The sequence below is a fragment of the Ictalurus furcatus genome, chromosome 1, assembly GCF_023375685.1.
Source record: "Ictalurus furcatus strain D&B chromosome 1, Billie_1.0, whole genome shotgun sequence".
NCBI lineage: Eukaryota > Metazoa > Chordata > Actinopteri > Siluriformes > Ictaluridae > Ictalurus > Ictalurus furcatus.
Window position 1 is genome coordinate 3,838,415 of NC_071255.1, and position 23,299 is coordinate 3,861,713.

At 45.9% G+C, this 23,299-nt stretch overlaps 2 protein-coding genes across 4 annotated transcripts; both read left to right on the forward strand.

The window, feature by feature from the left end:
• On the forward strand, positions 1 to 5,033 carry LOC128605198 (WD repeat-containing protein 90-like). Its single transcript, XM_053620408.1, has 11 exons — positions 1 to 1,443; positions 1,755 to 1,846; positions 2,330 to 2,506; positions 2,773 to 2,911; positions 3,494 to 3,664; positions 3,755 to 3,881; positions 4,053 to 4,126; positions 4,228 to 4,340; positions 4,455 to 4,685; positions 4,823 to 4,888; positions 4,966 to 5,033. Exons 1-11 carry the CDS (start codon positions 1,428 to 1,430, stop codon positions 4,993 to 4,995), a joined length of 1,236 nt encoding a protein of 411 aa, XP_053476383.1. The 5' UTR covers positions 1 to 1,427; the 3' UTR covers positions 4,996 to 5,033.
• LOC128605179 (mitochondrial Rho GTPase 2) lies at positions 4,903 to 22,349 on the forward strand. Of its 3 annotated transcripts, XM_053620379.1 has the most exons (34): positions 4,903 to 5,067; positions 5,294 to 5,404; positions 5,500 to 5,645; positions 5,724 to 5,781; positions 5,926 to 6,044; positions 6,183 to 6,344; positions 6,451 to 6,581; positions 6,664 to 6,780; positions 6,870 to 7,105; positions 7,202 to 7,347; positions 7,451 to 7,581; positions 7,672 to 7,802; positions 7,985 to 8,146; positions 8,226 to 8,354; positions 8,525 to 8,658; positions 8,818 to 8,891; positions 10,315 to 10,443; positions 10,573 to 10,811; positions 10,955 to 11,057; positions 11,161 to 11,282; positions 11,395 to 11,551; positions 11,645 to 11,835; positions 11,915 to 12,083; positions 12,214 to 12,337; positions 12,565 to 12,736; positions 12,880 to 13,002; positions 13,585 to 13,765; positions 13,969 to 14,099; positions 14,226 to 14,372; positions 14,482 to 14,601; positions 14,725 to 14,809; positions 14,890 to 16,172; positions 17,320 to 17,378; positions 17,478 to 17,552. In XM_053620379.1, exons 2-32 carry the CDS (start codon positions 5,354 to 5,356, stop codon positions 15,042 to 15,044), a joined length of 4,275 nt encoding a protein of 1,424 aa, XP_053476354.1. In that variant the 5' UTR covers positions 4,903 to 5,067; positions 5,294 to 5,353; the 3' UTR covers positions 15,045 to 16,172; positions 17,320 to 17,378; positions 17,478 to 17,552. The 3 variants fall into 3 exon arrangements, with proteins under 3 accessions (XP_053476354.1, XP_053476363.1, XP_053476371.1); XM_053620388.1 differs by lacking the exons at positions 4,903 to 5,067; positions 5,294 to 5,404; positions 5,500 to 5,645; ... (26 more) ...; positions 14,482 to 14,601; positions 14,725 to 14,809 and adding exons at positions 17,646 to 17,689; positions 17,797 to 17,850; positions 17,928 to 17,980; ... (11 more) ...; positions 21,409 to 21,608; positions 21,891 to 22,349 and having other exon boundaries at positions 15,064 to 16,172; positions 17,478 to 17,559; XM_053620396.1 differs by lacking the exons at positions 4,903 to 5,067; positions 5,294 to 5,404; positions 5,500 to 5,645; ... (26 more) ...; positions 14,482 to 14,601; positions 14,725 to 14,809 and adding exons at positions 17,646 to 17,689; positions 17,797 to 17,850; positions 17,928 to 17,980; ... (11 more) ...; positions 21,412 to 21,608; positions 21,891 to 22,349 and having other exon boundaries at positions 15,064 to 16,172; positions 17,478 to 17,559.
• The last annotated feature ends 950 nt before the right edge of the window (positions 22,350 to 23,299 follow it).

The window sequence follows — 23,299 nt, forward strand, 5'->3', positions numbered from 1 at the left end:
CACTCATGACTTCAGAATCACCTCCAAGATACAGCTCCTCATACTACTTTATTCAGCTGAAGACCAATGGAGGACTTATTATGCCATGTGAAGGAGTCGTTACCATAGTGAGAGCTGTAGAAATGCATCTCAAAGAACTAACGGACAGCAATGTCCTAACAAGGAAGGGTGTCTTCTCCCGTGTCCAGTACCGAGTCTTGTCAGATATTGGAGCCAGGGGTGTGTTTGGAAATGGCATGGCAGACCATGCTGCTGAAACTCAAGATAGCACTGACAATCATACCGTCTACCTGATCAGGCTTCTGGTAGAAGTATTCTGCACTCTAAGACATCATCACATTGCCCGACTTCAGAACCTTGGATTAAATCGATCAGTGAGACAGACCCTGAATAGGACTGTTATCTTTCTAGAACTGTATATACACTCATTTAAATGACGGGTTTTACATCCATTTTTGCATGTGAGTACTGATCAGATGAATATCACAATACAGCTTGGTTTCATTTAACAATATGAACATGAAAATAAAAATGTGATCAATACAATAGCTAAAGGTAGTCTGTAAAGTCACTTGGAAGGTTGTATCACAAGGTAGTGCCTGAGAAATGTGTGGGATTTTTGTCTGAATGTTTTGAATCTATTGCTTATTAACCAACCCGGATGGCTTGTATTATATAAGTTAGTCTCTTTGCTGAGGTCCTTGAAGTATATACAGACATTCTGTAATCATTTTTTCCCCTCCATTTTCAAATGTTATACACTGTCATGCAAACATTTTTTTTTTTTTTTTAAATTACAAATCATATCAGTAATGGATAATTTAATAAAATGCACATTAATAACAGTATGTATAAATACTGATTTATATTCATGCATATATTAATAATATTTATTATATGTACATGTTAATTAAATGGTCAAGAGACTGCTTGATTAGAATGAATGGGAATTAAATTCTGCAGATTGAACCTCCGTGTGTCCATGAAGCACTGAGCAAGATGGCGGCCAGGAATCCCGCGTACGGCCATTCCAGTGTATTTCTATTTCACTGGTTTTAATCGTTATTCTTCTTGGACTACATTACCCATGACTTTGGACTACATTACCGCGAGTGACGTTTCCTGTTTGACGTTTACGTCATGACGTTGGGCAGCGGCGGCTGCTGCAGCGGGAGAAGTTGATTTATCAACAACGGGCGCCTGACAACCATAAACATCAACTTAAACTGACTTTAAAGTGAATAAATTAGTACTTTATGTTATGTAGATCAGGTATAACTGAACGTGGAGGCAATAGGGAGCACAAATGGACGTCGTCAAGGAATTAAAAAATGTTTTTGGTGCATGTTGTAGTTAGCTAGAGGGCTAATTGTGTGTGTAGTAGTCACCAGGTGATGTGTTACTTTTTGCTTTAGTATCAGGGATTAATGATGGCTTCCAAAGGTAAGTCTCTCTTCTCCTATTCAGATTGGTTTCTTTTCATCTCTCTCTCTCTCTCTCTCTCTCTCTCTCTCTCTCTCTCTCTCTCTCTGTCTCACACACACACACACACACACACACACACACACACACACACACACTCTCTGGAGCTCATCCTCATTTCCTCAATTTCTTGGTATTGGTATTTCTGTTTATTTCTGATTAATAAACAAATTTACAAAAATTGAATCCCCTGCTGAAGGTTTTGTTTTTCTGTGTGTTCTCCGTAAATAAAGTGTATCGTTGTTATTATTGTATGATATTTCTCCCTCCAGTGTGGCAGCATCCTTACGTAAACCTATTTAAACATGTGAAGCTGGAGGAATGGAGGAAAGCCAGCAAAGACGGAGACGTCACAACCTATATGGTAAAAAAAACCCAAAACAAAATAAACCTCTTCTATACTCAACACTTAAAGCTAACTTGACATGTAATCATTATATTTAGTTTAATGATCTAAAGACTAAAAACAAGAACTGAAATTTACAGTATTCTCAGGCTAGTTGAGTTATTTAAGGCGGAGGTTCTCAACCAGCTAGATTAAAGGCAGGCTAAGCTCCGCCTCTCCCCAGCAAAAAGAAACTACAGAGGGAGAGGGAACATGGGTTTTTCCAATTATGCACATTCTATTTGAAAAGCAATAAAATACACCGAGTAACCAAATTATGCCCTGTCTGTGGTTTTTTTTTTCTTTCTTTGAAAGAATTTGCGCCCCCCCGAGCCCCCACTGATTTAAGGCTATTGTTTTGGGGGATTTTTTGGGGCCGGGACTAGCCCTGCCCCTAATCCCAATCACATCCTCAGCTTCACCCCCTCCCCCCCCCCCTCTTTTTTTTTTTGGTCACGGTAGGACAAGACGCTGAAGTGCACCGTGTTCCGCATCCGTGGTTCAGTTCCGGCCAGCAACTACATCCTGATTCCCAAAACCAGCAGCCAGTCGCTGGGCCTCACAGGCCGTTACCTGTACCTGCTCTTCAGACCCTGTCCCAATAAACACTTCGTAGTGCACTTGGACGTGGCGGCTGAGGTGAGCGCGTTGACAGAAGATTTCCAAGCAGATTTCTCTTTGAAAGTGCTTTTTGCAGTTACTAAACTGCATTCTGCCATACGAAATAATAATAATAATGCTCACAAACCGTATATACAGGTTGCTATGGTTACTATCGGTAACCAGATACTGTCAGAGAATGATGGCTTGAGTTGAGAAGTGATTCAGGAAGTGTAACATGAAATGGAGTCATGGATAAAGGGTTGTTTGTTGTTGTATCCTTTCTCTCTCTCTCTCGCTCTCAGGAGGGTCGTGTGATTCGTGTGTCATTCTCCAACCTGTTTAAGGAGTTTAAATCCACAGCAACATGGCTTCAGTTCCCCTTCCTGTGTGCAGCTGCACCTGGCTCTGTGTATGAGAGCACAGCCAAGACCACCAAACATGGTACACACGTGCTAAATATAACACTTGCATCACTTCACCTTATTTGCACCAGTTATTGATTGTGCCGTCAAACTCGGGGTGAAAAGCATATAGTCCAGATGTAACATGGAATTTTATAAGGACATGGACACTTTAAGGCTGGTTTTCAGTTTTCCCTCCAGGCTGGCTAGCCATCAATCCAACAGCCTGATTATAAAGCAGATAATGCCGTTCTTGGTGTGTTAAACACATCCTCGAGTGTGGTGTTTTAGACTGGTTTTCAATTTTTCAATGGTCACTCCTGGCTGGCTCGCCACAAATGTAATAGTCTGATTATAAGTCAGTTAATGCCACTCGTGGCTGTGTTAAAGTCCTTGGGTGCATTCTCATGCAGACCCCTGTAGTCTTTTCAGTGTTTGCTCCTGGCTGGCTCACCAGAATTCTGAAGAAACTGAGGCAAATAATGGACGTCTTTGCATTTTAAAGTCCTTGGGTGTCTAGTTATGCATAGCTTTATTTTAGGCTGGCTCACTACAAATGTGTCTTGCCAAAACAGGTCCTGATGGAACATTTAGTAGCTAACATGGCTGTCTGGGTTTTCAGGTCTGGTGGGTCCAGCCCCGGTGGGTGTGCGCTGGACGTGCCTGGCGATGGACCTGCGTTACGTGCTTTCCGTCTACCTGAACAGAACACACAGCCACTTGAAGAGCATCAAACTGTGTGCCAACATGGCCGTCAAAAATGTAGTGACCAGCGACCTGATGCTGGAGCCTGGTACACGCTCATACTCGCGTTAAAACCGATATGCAAAACAATACAGTGTTGTCTCTGTTCTAATCATGCTCTCATGCTACGTGACTGCAGGTCTGTCGTTTTCAGAGTTCCGGCAGGCAGGCGTGGTGCTGCCTGAGGGCACGGCCCCGATGCCCAGGGACATGTGCTTCCCTGTGCCAAAAGGCAGCAGCTGGCATCAGCTCTACGATTACATCAGGTACGCCACACGCCTGCATATCAGTATTTGTGCACACGTAATGTTGCGGAACAGCTTCTGTACAAGTTCGTTCCTGATGTCACTTAATAAACAAACGATCGGATGAATTTTCATTAAATTTTCCATTTAAACGTGTGAAATTAAAACATGATGCGGTGTGTGTTTTTGCAGATTCCCCTCTGACGGTGCAAAGATGCCATTTGACTCCATACAGAAAGGACAGGATGCTCAAGCCCCAATTCCACGTAAGTGTTAAACACACAGACGTACTACACGTGAGTGTATAGTAATTGTGCTAATAATTCCTGGTTTAATATGTTGTAACCCCCCCGCCACCCCTTTGTAGAAGAAACTCTGGATGACAAAAGTCCATATCGAGAGGAGAGTCGCAGCGTGGACATCAGCAAGCCAGTGCAGGACCGCGTCTCCCTCATCCAACAGATCACCACACCCAAACCCGTGAGTCTTGACTTCACTTCCTGTTTATATTTCACCAATTATCAGAAACTAAGATGTAACGTATTAGGATACTGGAACTGAATCACTTTTCTTTGTGTGTGTGTTTGTGTGTAGCATGCTAAGCAGCGCTCACTGCTGCACACCTCCAGCCTGCCCGAGCTCGCCACAGCGCTCTCCGGAGACGTAGGCAGCCCCAGATCTACAGGTCATGGGTCACAGAGCGAGGACGAGGAGGAGGAAGAAGACGGCAGGGTCGTGTGTGATGACGGAGACAGCGTGCATGTGTACGCTCACTACGAGGACGATGACATCAGCGCCCGTTCAACAGACAGCGATGAAGTGGCAGTGAGTGATTCAGTGGCCTGTTTGTGTGTGTGTATGTGTGTGTGTGTGTGTGTGTGTGTGGTCTCCTTCGTCATTTGTTTTCATTGGACTCAAAGTGCAGAATGTGTGTTTTTATCATGAGTGCGTTTTGTGTTTAGGTGTTCAACGCAGCTGTTCCTCGTCCGCGTCCTCTGCCTTCAACTAAACCAGCAAAGCAGCGAAGTGTGAGATGAGATGCAGCACTTAATGTAAAATCATACATAGAAACAGTCTAGAGTGTTTGATAACATTTTTGATGAAGTGTGTGTGTGTGTGTTGTGATCGGTCTTAGCAGAAGCTGCACCCTGACCCTATACTGAAGCTGAGCAGAATCGTTGGATTTGGTGGCGCAACAGTGAGATGTGTGAGTGAGACAACACCACACATACAAACACATTTGTGTGTGTGTGTATGTATATATATATATATCCAAATCTCTCTCTGTCTCTCTCTCATTGTCTCTCTGTCTCCCTCTCTGTCTCCCTCTCTGTCTCCCTCTCTGTCTCCCTCTCTGTCTCTCCCTCTCTGTCATTCTCTCTCTCTGTCTCTGTCTGTCTTTCTCTCGCTCTCTTTTTCTCTCTCTCTCTCAGGCTGTGTGGGCTTGTGACGGAGAAGAGGTGGTGTATCCGTGTCACGCCATCATCGTCAGTATGAAAGTCTCATCTGGTCAACAGCGCTTTTTCATCGGCCACACCGATAAAGTGTGTAACATCACATACACACAAACAGACAATATAGTGTCTTGGTGTGTGACAGATGCGGAGCGGTTAATGCGTATACTGTGTATGTGTCTCAGGTGTCAGCTCTGGCTCTGAACTCCACCTCGTCTCTGTTAGTGTCGGCTCAGATGGGAACACACTGCCTGCTCCGGCTCTGGAACTATAGCCAGGGAGAGGCGCTAACAGTTATTAAAACAAGCACTCACTCGCTGCATTCACTCAGGTACTCAGACCCACAAACACACACACACACTAGACGTTTTGTTTAGGCTTACTAAAATGCATTGGGTCGTGTGTCCAGTTTGTCCTGTAGCGGCGGGGTTCTGTGTGGAGTCGGTAAAGACAGCCATAACAAAACCGTGAGTGTTGCTTCACATCGTACGCACAAACACCATGAACTTATAAACAGATAAATATTTACCTGGCCTGACAGACCACGCATCTGGGAGTGAGGCGTTTGCTTCCTGGGGAGATATAACTAAAGTTTGTGTGTGTGTGTGTAGACAGTTGTGGTGTGGAATACACAGCGCGCTCTCAAAGGAGGTGTTGTCTCAGTTGTGGCTAAAGCTCACACAGATGTCGACATCCAGACCATGAAGATAGCCTTTTTCAATGACACGCGGTACAAATACTCTCTCTCTCTCTCTCTCACACACACACACACACACATCTGCTACTCCACGGTACGCATGTGCTTTGTATACACGTGTCTGCATGTCCTTTCGTATTTACTGTACGCTCGCCTGTTTGTGTCGTGTAGCATGGTGTCCTGCGGCGCGGGTAACGTCCGCTTGTGGCGTGTACGCGGCCGTTCTCTGCGCTCATGCCCCGTTAATCTGGGACAGTATCACAGCCTGGAGTTTACCGACCTCGACTTCGAGCAGGGATGCGCTCCGGGGCGAGAGCCGGACGAGCGCACACTGTGAGGACGTGCACTCACTCACACATTATTATTATTATTATTATTATTATTATTATTATTATTATTATAAAGAGCGTGTTGTAATTAGTGTGTGTGGGTTTCGCAGCTTTGTCAGCAGTAGGAGTGGCCACATCCTGGAGATTGACTATGTCTCGGTGACGATTCGGAACATCCGGAGGCTCCTCCCATCTCAGCAAAGCCACACCCACTGCAGAGAGAAGCAGACCTTCAGTACAGGTGAGGCAGTCAAGGAGGTTATGCATTTATATATACTGTAATACTATGTCTTTACAAGCATTGTGTGTGTGTGTGTGTGTAGGGCCAGGTATTGCAGTGAACAGCATCAGTGTGTGCAGCGCGTTCTGCGCGACTGGCTCAGCGGATGGCTTCCTGCGTCTCTGGCCTCTCGACTTCTCCTCTGTCTTCCTGGAGGCGGGTCGGTACCAGTTGTCAGTCTCCAACTCATTGAACTTTTATAACATTCAACCTTTCAGGGGTTTTTTGTGTGTGTGTGTGTTTGTATAGAACATGAAGGGCCAGTTAGTCTGGTGTGCATATCTTCTTACGGTCTGAGTGTCCTGGCGGCCACCAGCACAGGAAACCTGGGCTATCTGGACGTCGGTAGTCACGCTTACCGCACGCTGATGAGGTCGCACATGGACGCGGTGCTGGGCTTCAGCGTGGACGGAACCCGGCGCCAGATCACCACGGCGTCCCGTGACGGCACGGTCCGTATCTGGGATGTGGACTCCGCTCAGCAGGTTTGCTTCCGTCCGTTTATTGTGCGCACGCTCCGTTCCAGGAAGTTGGTGCTGCATCGTGAAGAAAAAAACATTTATCTTTCGTTCTCTGTGTAGCTGTACGACTTTGTATCTGATGATCATAACGACGCCCCGTCTTCAGTGGCGTTCCATCCCAGGATGCCCATCTTCGCCTGCGGGTCCAGCTCGGGAACCGTCAGAGTGTTTGACATCCCCACGTCCAGCTTACTAGCACAACACAGGTACATTGTAGGAACATTACATATAAGAACATGTCTAGTGTCATGCCACACACCTCGTATCCGTTGCAGCGTGATTGCGTTCAGTAGATTTGTGTCGTTTCAGACAGCATCGGGGTGCGGTGGTGGGCCTGGTGTTTTCTCCCGACGGCGAACGCATGTACAGCGCCGGCTCTCTGGGATACCTCGCTCTCTATGACTCTTCCCAACCGGAATATAATGTCCACCGCGTGCTAGGTTAATCCGCATTACACGGACTAACCCTGTAATACCGCGATATCGAATTCACTTCACATGGCTAACGCTGGTGTTAATTCTGTCGTAAAGGTAACATGGTGGCGCGAGGTACGGATCGAGGCCCGGACGCTTTGGCTGTGAGTGCGGATAGTAAACGCCTGGCGTTTGTCGGTCCCACGGAATACACCGTAACTGTCGCGGATACACGTTCGCTCGACGAGGTACACCTAACTATTAATTAACAAAAGCAAGAACAACAGGTCTTAGCATTCACCCTTGAGGAACACCTTTTAAGGGGTCCAAGCACCAAAGGTGCTGGTTGGTTATTGTTGTTCGATTTATTATAAATAACGTACTGTGTAACTTAATAATAATATTACATTGTTAACGTTTTGTGTTTGAGTTACTACGTGTGGACGTGAGCGTATTAGACGTCGAGAGCACAACACTGGATTCGGCGTTAAAGGTGTGTTTCTCGCCGTCCTCCCTGTCCCACCTGCTCGTCACCACTTCATCCAATAAGATCCTGTGGCTCAACAGTAACACAGGCAGGCTGCTGAGAGAGGTGAGGGAGATGTGCAGCGCTTGTTTATCTGTTCATTTAGTCTTTTCTGTTTTGAAAAATAACTGTTCTACGTATACAGATATCTGAGGCGCACAAGGATCAGTGCTCGTCTTTGTCCGTCAGTGAAGACGGACGCTACCTGCTCACTGCCGGACACAACACGGTGAAGGTCTGGGACTACTACATGAAACTGGATGTCAAGTCACAGGTATGTGTGTGTGTGTGTGTGTGTGTGTGTGTGTGTGTGTGTGTGTGTGCATTGTTTGTGAAAGGTGCCAATAATTGTGGAGGATACTTTATAATCATTATATAACCAGCAGCACCTGCTAGAGGAGAAGAAAGCATGTAATAGTTGGAAAAACTGTCTGTGTATTACAGGTGTTCATCGGTCACTCAGAGCCCATTAGACAGGTGAGCTTCACCCCTGACCAGATGGGCGTGGTTTCAGTGGGTGACGCCATCTTTTTCTGGGACTTCCTGGGCCATCATCCACAGGAAGTGCCTACCTGCAGGTAAGTTCCCTCCACTTACCATATTTTGAAAAGTATGATCTCACTTTATCCTGAGTATCAACTTATTATTATTATTATTATTATTATTATTATTATTAATATTATTATTATTTTATTTTTTTTACCTTCTCAATTGTTCTCTCTTATTTTCCACCCCAGTCTCAGACCACCAGTATCCTCCGTCTCTCTTCCTAGAGCAGGGAAAGACCGGAGCAGCTCTCCTCCGAAGACAGGTGAATGTCCAACGTGGCTTTTCGGTTTCTTGGTAACGTCACAAGTTGTTAGGGGAAGATAATCAACTTCAAGCGTAACTCTGCTTCACATCGTTGATTATTTTCCTATAACAGCAAGCCTCACCATGTTTAATTCGTTACGTATTACACACTGCCCTATTGTGTAATTAACAGAACAGGAGCGTTAAAGAAATTACTTGATCACCGACTCATTCACAATTGACAATTACCAGACTCGCTCGCACTTACCTGATTCACTCACCTGACTCACTCATTTACATTTATTCATTTAGCGGACGCTTTTATCCAAAGCCACTTACAAATGCGGAAATACAAGCAAAGCAATATATCAAGCGGAAAACAATACAAGCAGTGCTACCATGCAAGATCTTTTAATTGAGTTCTAGAAAAGTAAAGTGAACAGAGTAGAGGTGTGGGAGCCAGAGTCATTTTTAAGGTTATTTTTAAGGATAATGTGAGGTTGGCATTTTATGGGTTAGTTAAGTGCTCACGGAAGAGGTGGGTCTTTAGCTGTTTTTTGAAGATAGCTTTAACTGTTGGAAGTTCATTCCACCACTGAGGGACGGTTAGTTTGAAGGTTCTGGAAGGAAACCTTGAGCCACGCTGAGTATGCACTACTAAGCATCAGTCATTAATTGATTGCAGATTGCGTGAGGGAACGTAATCCTTCTGGAGAGTGTTGAGGTAGGGGGGGGTGCTGTTCCAGACAAGGTCTTGTACGTGAGCATAAAGGCTTTGAATTTGATATGGGCGGCTACAGGAAGACAGTGGAGGGAGATGAAGAGGGGTGTGACCCACTCGCACTCACCTGACTCACTCACACACAACTGACTTCCTCACATTCATCTTATTCACTCACATGCTACCTATTGACTCAGTGAACTGACTCATTCACTGACCTGACTTATTTACAATCACCAGATTCACTCACACTTAAATGACTGACTTGCACTCAACTGACCCACTCACATTCACCTGATTGACTGTCACTCACCTGACTCACTCAACTGACTCACTCACACTCACCTGACTCACTCACACTCACATGACTAACTCAACTGACCCACTCACATTCACCTGATTGACTGTCACTCACCTGACTCACTCACACTCACCTGACTCTCACCTGACTCACTCACACTCACATGACTAACTCAACTGACTCACTCACATTCACCTGATTGACCATCACTCACCTGACTCACTCACATGATTCACTCAACTGATTCCCTCACACTCACCTGACACACTCACCTGACTCACTCAACTGATTCCCTCACACTCACCTGACACACTCACCTGACTCTCACCTGACTCACTCACACTCACATGACTCACTCACTGTGAATCACATTTTGGCATAAAATTTTTGACACTTTGATCATCTGACTCATTCCTTCAGTGGCTGTGAAACACAGCGAGGTGGCATTTAACGGATTGTCCAGCGGGATGCCTCGACAGGCGGCGCCTCTTCCCTCCTCACCTCCACCCATTTTAGAAGTTATCGCCAGAGAGAAGGCGGGGCATGAGGGTAAGCGGGCTACTTTCATCCCCACTAGTGTGTGTCGCTAGCTGTGTTTGTGAGACCTCAGCTTAAACGATGATCGACTTTATTAGTAAACAGTGTGATTTCAGATGTGACGTATCTTTTTTGGAACAGCTTCATCTTTCCTGTCAGTCACTGACTACGTCGAAGAGGTGCGACCCAGCCCCGACAATTCCCCTGCTCCTAGACATGCCTCTGTCCTACGAGTCACTGAGAGGGGCGGAGCCACAAAATCTGTCACTGCTCCGGTCGGTCAGATCGCAGTGGAGGAAAACGGAGAGGAGGAGAAGCCGATCCGTCCAGACTGTTACAAACACTTTACGCCTCGTTATAAAACGTCTGCTCCTGACCCGGTACACTTTTTTTTTTCTTCATTGAAACATTTGGCCATTTTTGACTATTAAATGAGTGTAAAAAAATAGTACGAGCGGACCAGCCGAGATACTTGCTGAATGAATGACTGGCTGACTCGCTTTCTCCTCCTCTTTTCTTTCAGAGTGCTGTAACTCCACCTCCAGGCCAAGAAGGCCTTAGCCTCAAAGCTGTGATTGGTTACAATGGCAATGGGCGGAGCAACATGGTCTGGAATCCAGACACAGGTGAGCAGCACATCACATACCTTTATCATATTTGCGCTTAGCCCTGACTGCAGATGTGTGTTTGAGTAGAACACGGTGTGTGTCCATGTTCCTGTTCCTGTAGGTCTGTTCGTGTACTCATGTGGGTGTGTGGTGGTGGTGGAGAATCTCCACAACGGTTCTCAGAGGCACTGGCTTGGCCACAGCGAGGAGATCTCGACCCTCGCCGTAACGCACGATGCACAGGTCGTGCCGTAGCAAGCGGTCTTATTTGAAGAACATTTTTTAATCCAAGTATTTTAATATTCACAGAAGCACAATACTAGTGTGATAATAAAACACGTGCTGTTTTATCTAGACCGTGGCCTCTGCGTCAGGAGGCGGGGCGTCGTCCAAGAGCCTCATTTGCATATGGAACGTTCGAGACGGATCACGCAGAAGTAGCGTTTTGTACCACAAGGGCTCGGTGCAGAGTCTGGCTTTCTCCAGAGACGACCTCTACTTCCTGTCCGTAGGTGGGGTCAGACGACATTGCTTTCTTTGTCCTATTTGTGAATGAATGTTAAACGATATTAAAATTATAGCAAGATCATCTGTGGTGCGTGCAGGCGATTTTGAGGAGTCGGTGGTGGCACTGTGGAGCACACACTCGTTCGAGCTGCTCTGTTCGATCAGTGTGAGCGTCCCACTGCATGAGGCGGCATTCTGCCCGAGCGGCGCCAGCCAACTGGCGTACGTCGGCTCCGGCGTCGTCTTTTTCTGCCGCATACGCACACAAGGCCGTGGAGCGGAGCTACAGGTACGCGCACACTACAGGTAAGCGCAGTGGCCACGCCTCCTTCACAGAGACCGTGTAACACTTCTCCTTCTCCTTCTAGGTCCAAACCGTGGGTTTGCCAGAGGAGATCGGCGAGGCCGAGGTCACCTCGCTTTGTTACGACACTAACTTCATCCTGTACACTGGGACGAACAGTGGGCGTGTGTGTGTGTGGGACTGCAACACACACCGCTGCTTCATGACCTGGGAGGCTGATGATGGTGAAATCGGTGAGGGAAACATCTCAGTGTCTGTGTGTCCATCAGAGGTTGAGAACTACTCCGGTGTGTTTATATCTGTCTCTACAGGAATTTCTACACACTTTGCTCGCTCAGACCGTTGTGTGTTTTTTGTGTGTAGGTGTGCTGCTGTGTCGTGGTAACAGGCTGCTCACTGGCAGTAACAGCAAGAAGTTAAAACTGTGGTCAGTGACCGCAGTGCAAAATCTCAGACCTTCGAACTCCGAGACGAGCAGCAAGCGCTGGTAAAAAATATATAAATAAAAACGTACACAACCGCTGTGTCTAAAATAATACAAGTAAACACGTTGGCCTACTTTTGTTATTTTCTCTGGAGTTATTAGCTGAGCTTTAGCTGTAGTTGAGTTTCACCCCCAACTTCATTTCTTAACAAATTCAATACCAGATTTATATTAAAGCAACAAGCATTGTCTGATCTGTCTCCCCCCCATAACATTGGCCTGCCAATCAGTGACGCTAAAGTGCTACTAGAGCAGGAGATGATGCTGGATGGCACAGTGGTGAGCGCAGCGTTTGATGATGTCATGGACATGGGAATTGTGGGTACAACTGCTGGAACGCTGTGGTACATAAACTGGAGAGACAACACCAGTATACGCCTAATCAGTGGCCATAAGAGCAAGGTACACACACACACACAAAATAACAACAAAATGACTTGGGTATGAAAGGCACTGCATTGTTATTGTTGACCTGTCTTTTTAATCACATCTACACATTGTGTGTGTGTGTGTGTGTGTGTGTGTGTGTGTGTGTGTGTGTGTAGGTGAACGGCGTGGTATGTAGTCCAGATGAGCATCACTTCGTCACCTGCGGGGCTGATGGTAGCGTGAGAGTGTGGGCGTTGCCTAGCAACGAGCTACTGGTCCAGTTTCAGGTTCTCAACCAGGTAAACACCGGGGTCGTTACCGCCCAAGCCAAACACCGGGGTCGTTACCGCCCAAGCCAAACACCGGGGTCGTTACCGCCCAAGCCAAACACCGGGGTCGTTACCGCCCAAGCCAAACACGGGGGTCGTTACCGCCCAAGCCAAACACGGGGGTCGTTACCGACCAATCGAAACACCGGGGTCGATACCGACCAATCGAAACACCGGGGTCGTTACCGCCCAAGCCAAACACGGGGGTCGTTACCGACCAATCGAAACACCGGGGTCGTTACCGCCCAATCGAAACACGGGGGTCGTTACCGCCCAAGCCAAACACGGGGGTCGTTACCGCCCAAGCCAAACACGGGGGTCGTTACCGCCCAAGCCAAACACGGGGGTCGTTACCGCCCAAGCCAAACACGGAGGTCATTACCGACCAAGCCAAACAGCGTTAACGACCAAGCCAAACAGCGGGGTGGTTACCGACCAAGCCAAACAGCGGGGTGGTTACCGACCAAGCCAAACAATGTAATATCTAATATTGTTTCCCAGAGCCTGTAATAGTCTGAAGTGCAGTGTTATATACTGAAGTGTTTCTTTCAGAGCTGCGAGTGTGTGTGTTGGAGCCCAGCAGCAGGAGCGTGTGAGCTTGACATGGTTGGACGTGTGGCCGGAGGCTACAGCGACGGCTCCGTGCGGATCTTCAGCGCAGCTTCGGCCGAGATGGAGCTCAAACTGCAGCCTCACCAAAGCGCTGTGAGCGCACTGCAGTACTCGCACCATGGTGAGCTCAGGTTTACAGCACGAGGTTCGCTTTAATGGAAGTACAAGACCAAATCACAGGATTATACTGTTTATACTGATTCTAATAAGTTATCGTTTCTATAGTAACAATTTGTAACAGGCAGTTTTTGCGTTTTACCCTGTGGGAAGGTCTTCAGGACAGAGGTGTGTGTTGTGTGTGTTGATCCTCGACCTCGTTTGCAGGTCAGGTGTTGCTTTCAGGAGGACGAGACGGCGTCATTGCAGTGAGCAGCCCATCAACAGGAGCCTCCTTGCGCATCATCAGTGACCAGAAGGGGGCGCCGATCAGCGCTATACAGTGCACAGGCAAACAGGTTAGAAAGCAGTAGGGATGATGAACAGAACATGTAGAAGAGTGTAGTACGTGTGTTTAACATGAATGTAACATATTTAAGAATCAGATTCATTTTATCGGTCATTTAATAAATCATCGTGAACAGTATAAGGAGTACGGTCTGGAGGGAAACGAGCTCTGGCTGGCCGTCAGCGCCGACCGCCGCGTCAGCATCTGGGCGTCCGATTGGGCCAAGGACAAATGCGAGCTCTTGGATTGGCTGACGTTTCCTGCTCCTGCCCCTCCTAGTCAGGTAATCAGCGCAAACAGCTGAGAGAGAGAGGAGGAGATATCCATGTGCGCTCTCTTCTCATCCAATAAACTGACTCGATTGTTGTTGTTTTTTTGCCTTGTCCAATCAGGACGCAGCGAGCTTGCCGCCCAGTCTGGCAGCGTTCAGCCCCACAGAGAGGGGAGTAGTGGTTTACACGGGCTATGCTGCTCAGAAAGAACTCTCCTTCTACTGCCTGAAAAAGAAACAGGTATACACACACACACAGAGAGAGAGAGAGAGAGAGAGAGAGAGAGAGAGAGAGCTAGTGTTGGATTGATTTCGGATTTCACTACTACATTAAACATTTTTGTCTGTCTCGGTTTTGTGCTAGGTGATGAGGACGGTGTCTCTCCCGGACTGGGCTCTGTCTCTCAGCCTGTGTTTTAGAGGAAGACTGCTCGCTGTCGGATCAAACCGTGAGTCATGTTAAGAGCCCGTGCTCCTGACGGAAAACTTCACTGTATCAACAGTTATGGACTTTGTGTGTGTGTTGCAGAGCGTGTGCTGAAGCTGATCGACTCGTCCAGCGGCCGTTTTCAGGATTTCACATGGCACAGCGACTCCGTTCACCACTGCAGCTTCAGCCAGTCAGGAACTCTGTTCTCTGCAGCACATGGAGAGGTCTTCTTGTGGAGCCTGAGAGGCCTGTGACTCACACACACACACACACACACACACACACACACACACACACACACACTCACACACTCACACACTCACACAGCAGTGGTATTGCAAATAAGATACAAGGTCAACACTAATCCATTTAACGTCCATTAGCATAGTTACTCTCTTACCACACAATCTCTACACACACACACACACACACACACACACGCACGCACTACTTGAGACCAAGCCTGGACCTTTGTTCTTAGTTTTATTCCCGTTTGTCCAACCAGTCAAATTCTTCGCTTCTCAATGTCTACGTGTGTGTATTTAGTTACTTCTGCTATTGTATTTTATCGCAGTTTAGTTGAGGTTTATATCTTACGAAAATGTTTGAACACTTTTTTTTATGTTTTTAAATAAACATCCTAAATAAGAACTATCTGTCTTTTTTTATTTTTGATTTCTATCCACAGTCAAGGGACAGAAACCTGCTTGTTTACCTCAGATAACTTCATATGATTTTCTCCAGATGAGAAAATTCAGATGATGCAACGTCATATTAATCACGTGACGCTTTTTGGAACAGTCCAAATGTTTCATGGGGGGTGGGGTTGAGTGAATGGGAGCTAAAATTATTTCTTTTTGTAACCTATAATGGATTAGTCATGGAAAATTATGTTTTAAAAGTGGGATTCACACATTAATGCAACATTTTATTTTTATTATTATTATTATTATTTTTAAGATTTCTGACCTATATTTGAAGGTAAAGTGTCATGTAACCTGGAACAGACAGAAATACTGTCTCTTATTAACGTTGTTATTTCTCTGAAATGTTTGCGCATGACACTTTTTATTTACATATTTATATCAAATGTAGTTGAACTATTCTTTGACAGACTGTATAATGTAAACAGAGTTTATGGTTGCAGCCGGTAGGCGAGCGAGTGATTTGACCGGAAGTGGGCGTTGTGTTTCAACTGGAACCGGAAGTGAAGCTGCAGTGCGTCTGTGTGTATATGTGTGTCTCCTTGGACGGAATGGGTCAGAAAGGAATACGACGTGCAGTTCAATAACTTATTCAAAAACACAATCACTGTTTTAATTAATTGATAAATAAATGAATGAAAATGAAACGCGACGTCCGGATTCTGCTGTTAGGGGAACGTGAGTAGCTTATTTTTTTTAATTCGCTAACGTGTACACCTGGGCTAGTTAGCTCACTAGCTATTACTTACTGTTCGATTTTTTTTTTACATTAATAAAACAAGCAGAAACGAGATTTAACATAATTAAATGCAACTGGTTAGCACCCGAGCTGATTTTACTAAGCGGAATTAGTCGGAGTAGCCTAGCTTTGATTTAAACAGCGGTTAACGTGAGCGAAGTTTTGAATTCAACTTGTCGGGTTCAGTCCCAATTACATCTGCGCTCCCTGTTCAGGTGCACTCACAAGTCGTGCCTTCCGCGCCCTGCGTAGTGCACTTCACAGACTGTACATGTGGATTTGGGCGTAGCATGAGAGTCGGATATTTTGTATTTGGTTGGTTGGTTTGAACTCGGAAAAAAATATAATTTTATTTAATTTAGTTTATATAGATTTTGACGCCTTTTTATTTGTATTTTAACCACATTTTTTTGTTAAAGCGTTGAGAAATATTTTGAAGGCGGGTTTTTTTTTAAGCTAACGTCTAACTAGCTCGCAAGCTAACGCTGTGATAAAATATCAGAAAATACACCTGCTGTTACTGTAGCATTTATTTATGTACCTATATCTATCTATTTATCTAACTTTTTTTCCCTAACAAAGCGAGAGCTCGAGCCTCACCTGAAGCCGCGTACTACTGTACTAACCAGCACGCTAACCCGTTAACTTGCGCACTATTTTCCCGCACTACTTAGTAGAGTAGGATGCGGCTTCAGCACTAGCCTGTGGTTGTATCCCAAACGGCGCGCTCTGTGCCGAATAGCGCTCTAGCTAGTGTACAAGAAACCGTTAGTTCTCCCTATATCTAGTGCACCTAATAGGGATTCTGGAGCCGTTCGGGACGCAGCCTACCTGGGGCGTTTTCCTCGTTAGTGTTGATTGTACACTTATCTTTACAGTTTGTAATCTGTTCAGAAACGTTTGCTTAAAAGTTAGTGACACAAGAAGGTTTGTCACCATGAGTGCTTATAGAAAGATGGTGTTTTATAACTTTGCGTCGCTTTTTATTTGGGTAGTCTTTTATTCAAAGAATAATTATAATAATAATAATTCACTTTCAGTGTCAATTTCAAGGTTTTGTTTTTAATCTGTCTCTCTTTCGTCTAGCCAAAGTGGGGAAGACATCTCTCATTATGTCCCTGGTAGGAGAGGAGTTCCCAGAGGAGGTGACTTGACTGAACTCCTAAAAGTCCACTCCTAATAAAGCACTTACGCTGTGCCGTGACTCTGAATCTCTGACTGTGAATGTCTGTGTAATCGGTTAGGTTCCTCTCCGGGCCGAGGAGATCACCATACCCGCAGACGTCACGCCTGAGAAAGTGCCGACGCACATAGTGGACTACTCCGGTAAGCATGCGCACGTGTGTCTTGAGTCTTGGATGGTGTACGTGGAATTGTGCGTGCTCTGCAATAGTCTGTGGTTTTGTGTGCAGAGAGCGAGCAGACGGAAGAAGTGCTGCACAACGAGATCGTTAAGGTAAACGCCGCTCGGTCGTGATTAAAGCCTTTGCCGTCGACGCTCAGTACAGTGCCGGTCTTTTTCTCTTCTGCAAGTCTCTGAGCTTGTTGCGATCTTCCTTTCAGGCGAATGTGGTGTGTGTGGTGTACGACGTCACGCAAGAGGAAACCATCGACAAGGTACCTCGTGCTCTCTCGCCTCGTCTTTCTTTAATCCCTCCTCATGACGCCGGTTTTACACTGTTTATTTCCGGCAGATCCGGACAAAATGGATTCCGCTCGTGAATGGCGAGGCCGAAAAAGGCAGCAAGTAAGAACCGTGGTCACGTTCTCTCTCTCTCTCACTCACACACACACACACACCTGAATTTCACATTTTGTTTACGTACCTGTAGTCCAAGATATCAACATTCAAAACCAGGGGGTGGAGCTGGATCTGCGATCTGATCTAACTCCTCCTAATCCTAATCTTACGCACACAATGCTGTACACGTCTCGTTGGCTTGACTCGGCCCATAGTAGGAGGAGCCAGATCTGGTCCGGAAATAGACTCCACCCACCGGAAATAAATCCAGACGACGTTCTCGTCTTCCCAGAGTCTTATTAGTCGGAACTCTCGCGTTTGCGCAGGATTCCCATCATCCTAGTGGGCAACAAATCCGACCTGCGCTCCGGAAGCTCCATGGAAGCCATCCTGCCGATCATGAACCAGTTCTCAGAGATCGAGACGTGCGTCGAGGTGAGAACAAACGGACACACACGCACACATTTACACTTTAATGATGGTGCGTTTCAGATATTTATTTTTTCTCTCCTCTCCACGCTAGTGCTCAGCTAAGAACCTGAAAAACATCTCCGAGCTTTTCTACTATGCTCAGAAAGCCGTGCTGCACCCGACAGCACCGCTCTATGATCCTGAGGACAAACAGGTACGCACACCCACACACACACACACACACTAGAAGTCAACAACATGAACAGTGTGCAGAATTAAAAAAAAACCCTCAAGTTTCCGAATACTGAACCGTCACTGTGTGTGTGTGTGTGTGTGTGTGTGTGTGTGTGTGTGTGTGTAGTTGAAGCCGCAGTGCGTCCGTGCGCTCAGTCGAATCTTCAGCATATCCGATCAAGACAATGATCGGGTCCTCAGCGACGCTGAACTCAACAGCTTTCAGGTAAGAGTGCGTGCGTTATAACGCTATAACGTGCAAATTAATGAACGACGACATAATCAGTGTAATTCCCTTCTCCTTTTTTTCTTTTTTTAGTAGTAGTAGTAAAGTCCCGGATTAGTGGTGGTGTTTTTTTTTTTGTTTGTTTGTTTGGTTTTTTTTTTACATCATGTGACTGTGCGCACGTGTGTGTGTGTGTGCAGAAATCCTGTTTTGGGAACCCGTTGGCCGCTCAGGCTCTGGAAGACGTGAAAACAGTCGTGTGGAAGAACACTAGCGACGGCGTGCAGGACAACGGCCTGACTCTTAATGGTAACACACACACGCACACGGTACACTTAACATACACACCCAGTTAAACTAGATGCCAATTCTAAAACGTAGTCACAAGTAGAGGTCGAGCCATGCGATAGTGGATTTTACTGATACCGGTGACTACGTCGGACTGACTGTACCGTTAAAACGTACTGTACTTTTTAAAGTGAAATTAATATTAATATATGAACTATTATTAAATATTAACGAACATAAAAGATAAACATCCAAACTGAACCAAAAAGTTACGCTCGGAATAACGAATAAAAAATAAAAAACAGACATCCAAAACAAACCCTTCAAATAACACAACAAAATTAGTCAGCGGTCGTTTTTTTTTTTTTTCTTTCGCCTCTAGAGGCCGCTCTCGTACCGCGTAGCGGCAGCGTGCCGCGTATCTGAGACTCCTTCGAATCTCTCCTGAAAAACAGTCCGCGCTCTGACCCGCCGTTCGCAGGTTTCCTTTTCCTGAACACGCTGTTCATCCAGAGAGGACGTCACGAGACCACGTGGACCATCCTGCGCAAGTTCGGCTACGACGACACGCTCGAGCTGACCGACGACTACCTCTATCCACCGTGAGTTCCGTTTTATCGTCATTTTCCAGCAAAGCGTCCACGACGGATTTAATTAAACGCGTGTTTGCGTTCCCAGGCTGCGCGTGCCTGTCGGTTGTACGACAGAGCTGAACCATCTCGGCTACCAGTTCCTCCAGCGGCTCTTCGAGAAGTACGATGAGGTAATGAGCGAGGGGAGGGGGGAACCTTTTTTAATTACATGTGCAGCGATATTGATTTCTCTGTATGTTCCGGACCAGGATAAGGACTCTGCTCTTTCGCCAGCGGAGCTGAAGAACCTCTTCGCCGTGTTTCCCTACACGCCCTGGTCTGAGTCGGTGTACAGTAGCGTCCCCACAACGGAGGACAACTACATCTCTCTGCGCGGCTACCTCTGCCAGTGGACGTGAGTCGAACCGGAGTCTTGTAATATAGTACACGATGGATGGCAGACCACAACGGGGAAACCGTGGCAACCGCCACGCATGTTTTTAAGTCTTCATTTTGCGACACTTCCCTGATCTCGTATCGCCCGTTTTTGTTTCTGCAGGTTGTCGGCGTACCTGGGCATCCACAGGTGTCTCGAGCATCTGGGGTACCTCGGTTATCCAATCCTGATGGAGCAGGACTCTCAGACATCAGCCATCACTGGTACACACACACACACATACACATTCTCACAACATTTAGGTAACATAAAGGCCATTTAAAGTAGAGTAACTCTGTGTTTATACATTGTAAACGTCTCAGTAACCAGAGAGAAGGCGTCAGACCTGGAGAAAGGACAGACGCAGCGCTCGGTGTTCCTCTGCAAGGTGATTGGACCACGTGGGACGGGAAAGTCCGCCTTCTTGAAAGCCTTTCTCGGGCGGAGCCTCGCGGTGAGGGAGCCTGACTTATCAGATTATTACCGCCATCGTTTTCAAGTCGTCATTTTTGTAAACGTATAAACCTGTGTTTCAGGGTGACGAGCGCCACCCGGGCGCCTTCTCTCTCTACACCATCAACACCGTCTCCGTCTCCAACCAGGAGAAATACCTCATCGTAAGTGCCACACGTGTTCATTCTGTGCCGCTTTGTTTCGTCACGTTACCAGGCTCGGGTTTAAGTAATGTAATGATGTAACGATGTACCGCTTCCTGCTTTGTGCCTCCATTTCCTGTAGCTGGAGGAAGTGGACGTCGAAGCGGAGTTCCTGAAAGCGGCTGACGCCACGTGCGACGTTGCCTGTCTGATGTATGACGTCAGCGATCCCGACTCGTTCAACTACTGCGCTAGTATATACAAGGTACACACACGCACGTGTATGTATAATATATGAAGTGTTTTATTCCTCTCACACCACAGCAATTTGTCAAGAATTAATTAAAATAACACGTCATACTTACTTTTATTTTTCTTATCCGTTTAGTTAGATTCAATTTTGCTTGTGAAACAAGTTCATTCCTCTTCTCACTTATGTTATAGCAGGTGTAAAGTCGTCGTCATCGTCCTCCCCCCCGGACACTAGAGACTCCTTACATACACATACATGTTTATTATTCGCCTTAGATCACGTGGCACCTAGATCACGTGATCGAGTTGTTGCTATAGAAACGATAACATGTTAAAAAGGAGTGCGTTAATAAAAAAAAGCAGTGAATCGCCTTCCAGAAGTGAAGTGTGTGTGTGTGGTGGTGTGTATGTCTCTGCAGCAGCACTACATGGCGAGCGGCGTGCCGTGCGTAGTGGTAGGATCCAAAGCCGACCTGCCCGAGGTGAAGCAGCACCACGGAATGAGTCCGGCCGAGTTCTGCTACAAGCACAGACTCCCTACGCCGCTCGGCTTCAGCGCACTCGACACGCACAGCAACACGCACATCTACAGCAAGCTCGCCTGGGCCGCCATGTATCCGTACGTTCTCTCTCTCTCTCATACTCACTCACTCTCTCACACACATGCTATGATGTGTAAAAGGGAATAAACCCACTCTAGTGATTCTCTAGTGTACGGAACAGCAAAACGAGGGTGCCATTACTTTTTTCCTAGCGGACTTGGATGTTAACTCGGCAGCGAAGCGTTGCTATGATTTACATGTATGACTCAAAGCCAAGGTTCGATCAAGGTTCACGGGGGTCTTCCTGTTTTTACGAACGAATGTGATTGACGTGCGTCGATGTCATTTCCTGTCCGTAGGCACCTGAACGGTTCGGACACGAACAGCGCGTCCTTCTGGCTACGTGTGACCCTCGGAGCTCTCGGCGCCAGTCTGCTGGGATTCGCCGTCTACAGAGCCTTCAGCAGGCACAAATAACATACACACACGCACGAATACATACATACCACCAACTGACTCTGTTCAGCTGCTCCTTCTCAGTCACACATACGAGCACAGTTCCCGCGCTATTGGTCCAACATATGTTAAGCGGGAGAATGAACTTTGACCTCTTTCACCTTAGTGTATTTGACCTGAGCCCTGTGAGTCGAGACCCTCACGCACACCTCTCAGCGTCAGTAAGACCGTGTGTGTGTATGTAAGAGAGAAAGACCGACAGTTATTTTTGGCATATATTTATAGGAAGCAGATGGTCACTGTATTATAATAACAGGCAGTAAAAGGTCCAAAAAAAGACTTTTCCATATATATATATATATATATATATATATATATATATATATATATATATATATATATATATATATATAATATTATTTTTTTGAACCGGTTTTGAAAAGAGAGACGCCACCTCAGGTCTCTGCGTGTCATTAATTTTGTATAGTCGCTTTCAAAGCCTGTAGTAATCCATTACAGGTTGCTGATACTGGAATTCACACACACACACTCATGAATGGTCCAACACAGACATGTCCTCTTATGAATAATTTTTTAAATTATGGCACATCAAAGCCGCTGTGTTCAACAAATAGTATTTTGTAATAAATGTTTTTTGTTTTTTTCTCCTCCACTTTGTAAGCACAGAATGTGGTTTTTTTTGTTTTGTTTTTTTAATGACACACACACACACACACAGGCTTTTAGGCAGAAAACGACAAAAGACAAATGCCAGAGAGCTGACACCAGGAATCAAGAAAATACCTCTAGCCCTGAAAGGCTGCATTAGGAATTGTAACGGGAAATGAATCCCGGCGAGTGTCTCACATTGTGCTAAAGCGCAAGCACAATTGGCAGCCCATGAATTGCGTATGTTCTTGGCTGCTGTGGATTGTTCAGGCAGCTCACCACCGTTAACACACAACAAAAGTTTACCAAGTGTGAAAAAAGGTTCATCTCAGCATGGACAGGGTGGGGGGACAAAAAAACATGCTTTACATGTGAAAATAAAAACATGCAAATAAATTAATCACATGGGATATTAAAAAAAACAACAACATGAAAATAAACTCTCATGTAAGCGTACAAGCCGGTTAATAAATCCAGCATTAAAAAAATCAAACAAACATAAAAGTATAGAAAAAAGTGATTCAAATATATGCAGTAAGAATGTGCTAAAAGAATCACGTGAAAATGACGTGGAAATAAAAGCACAAAAAAGAATTGCAAAGAATCAAGTGAATGACTCGATGTGATGGATCCATGCAAATAA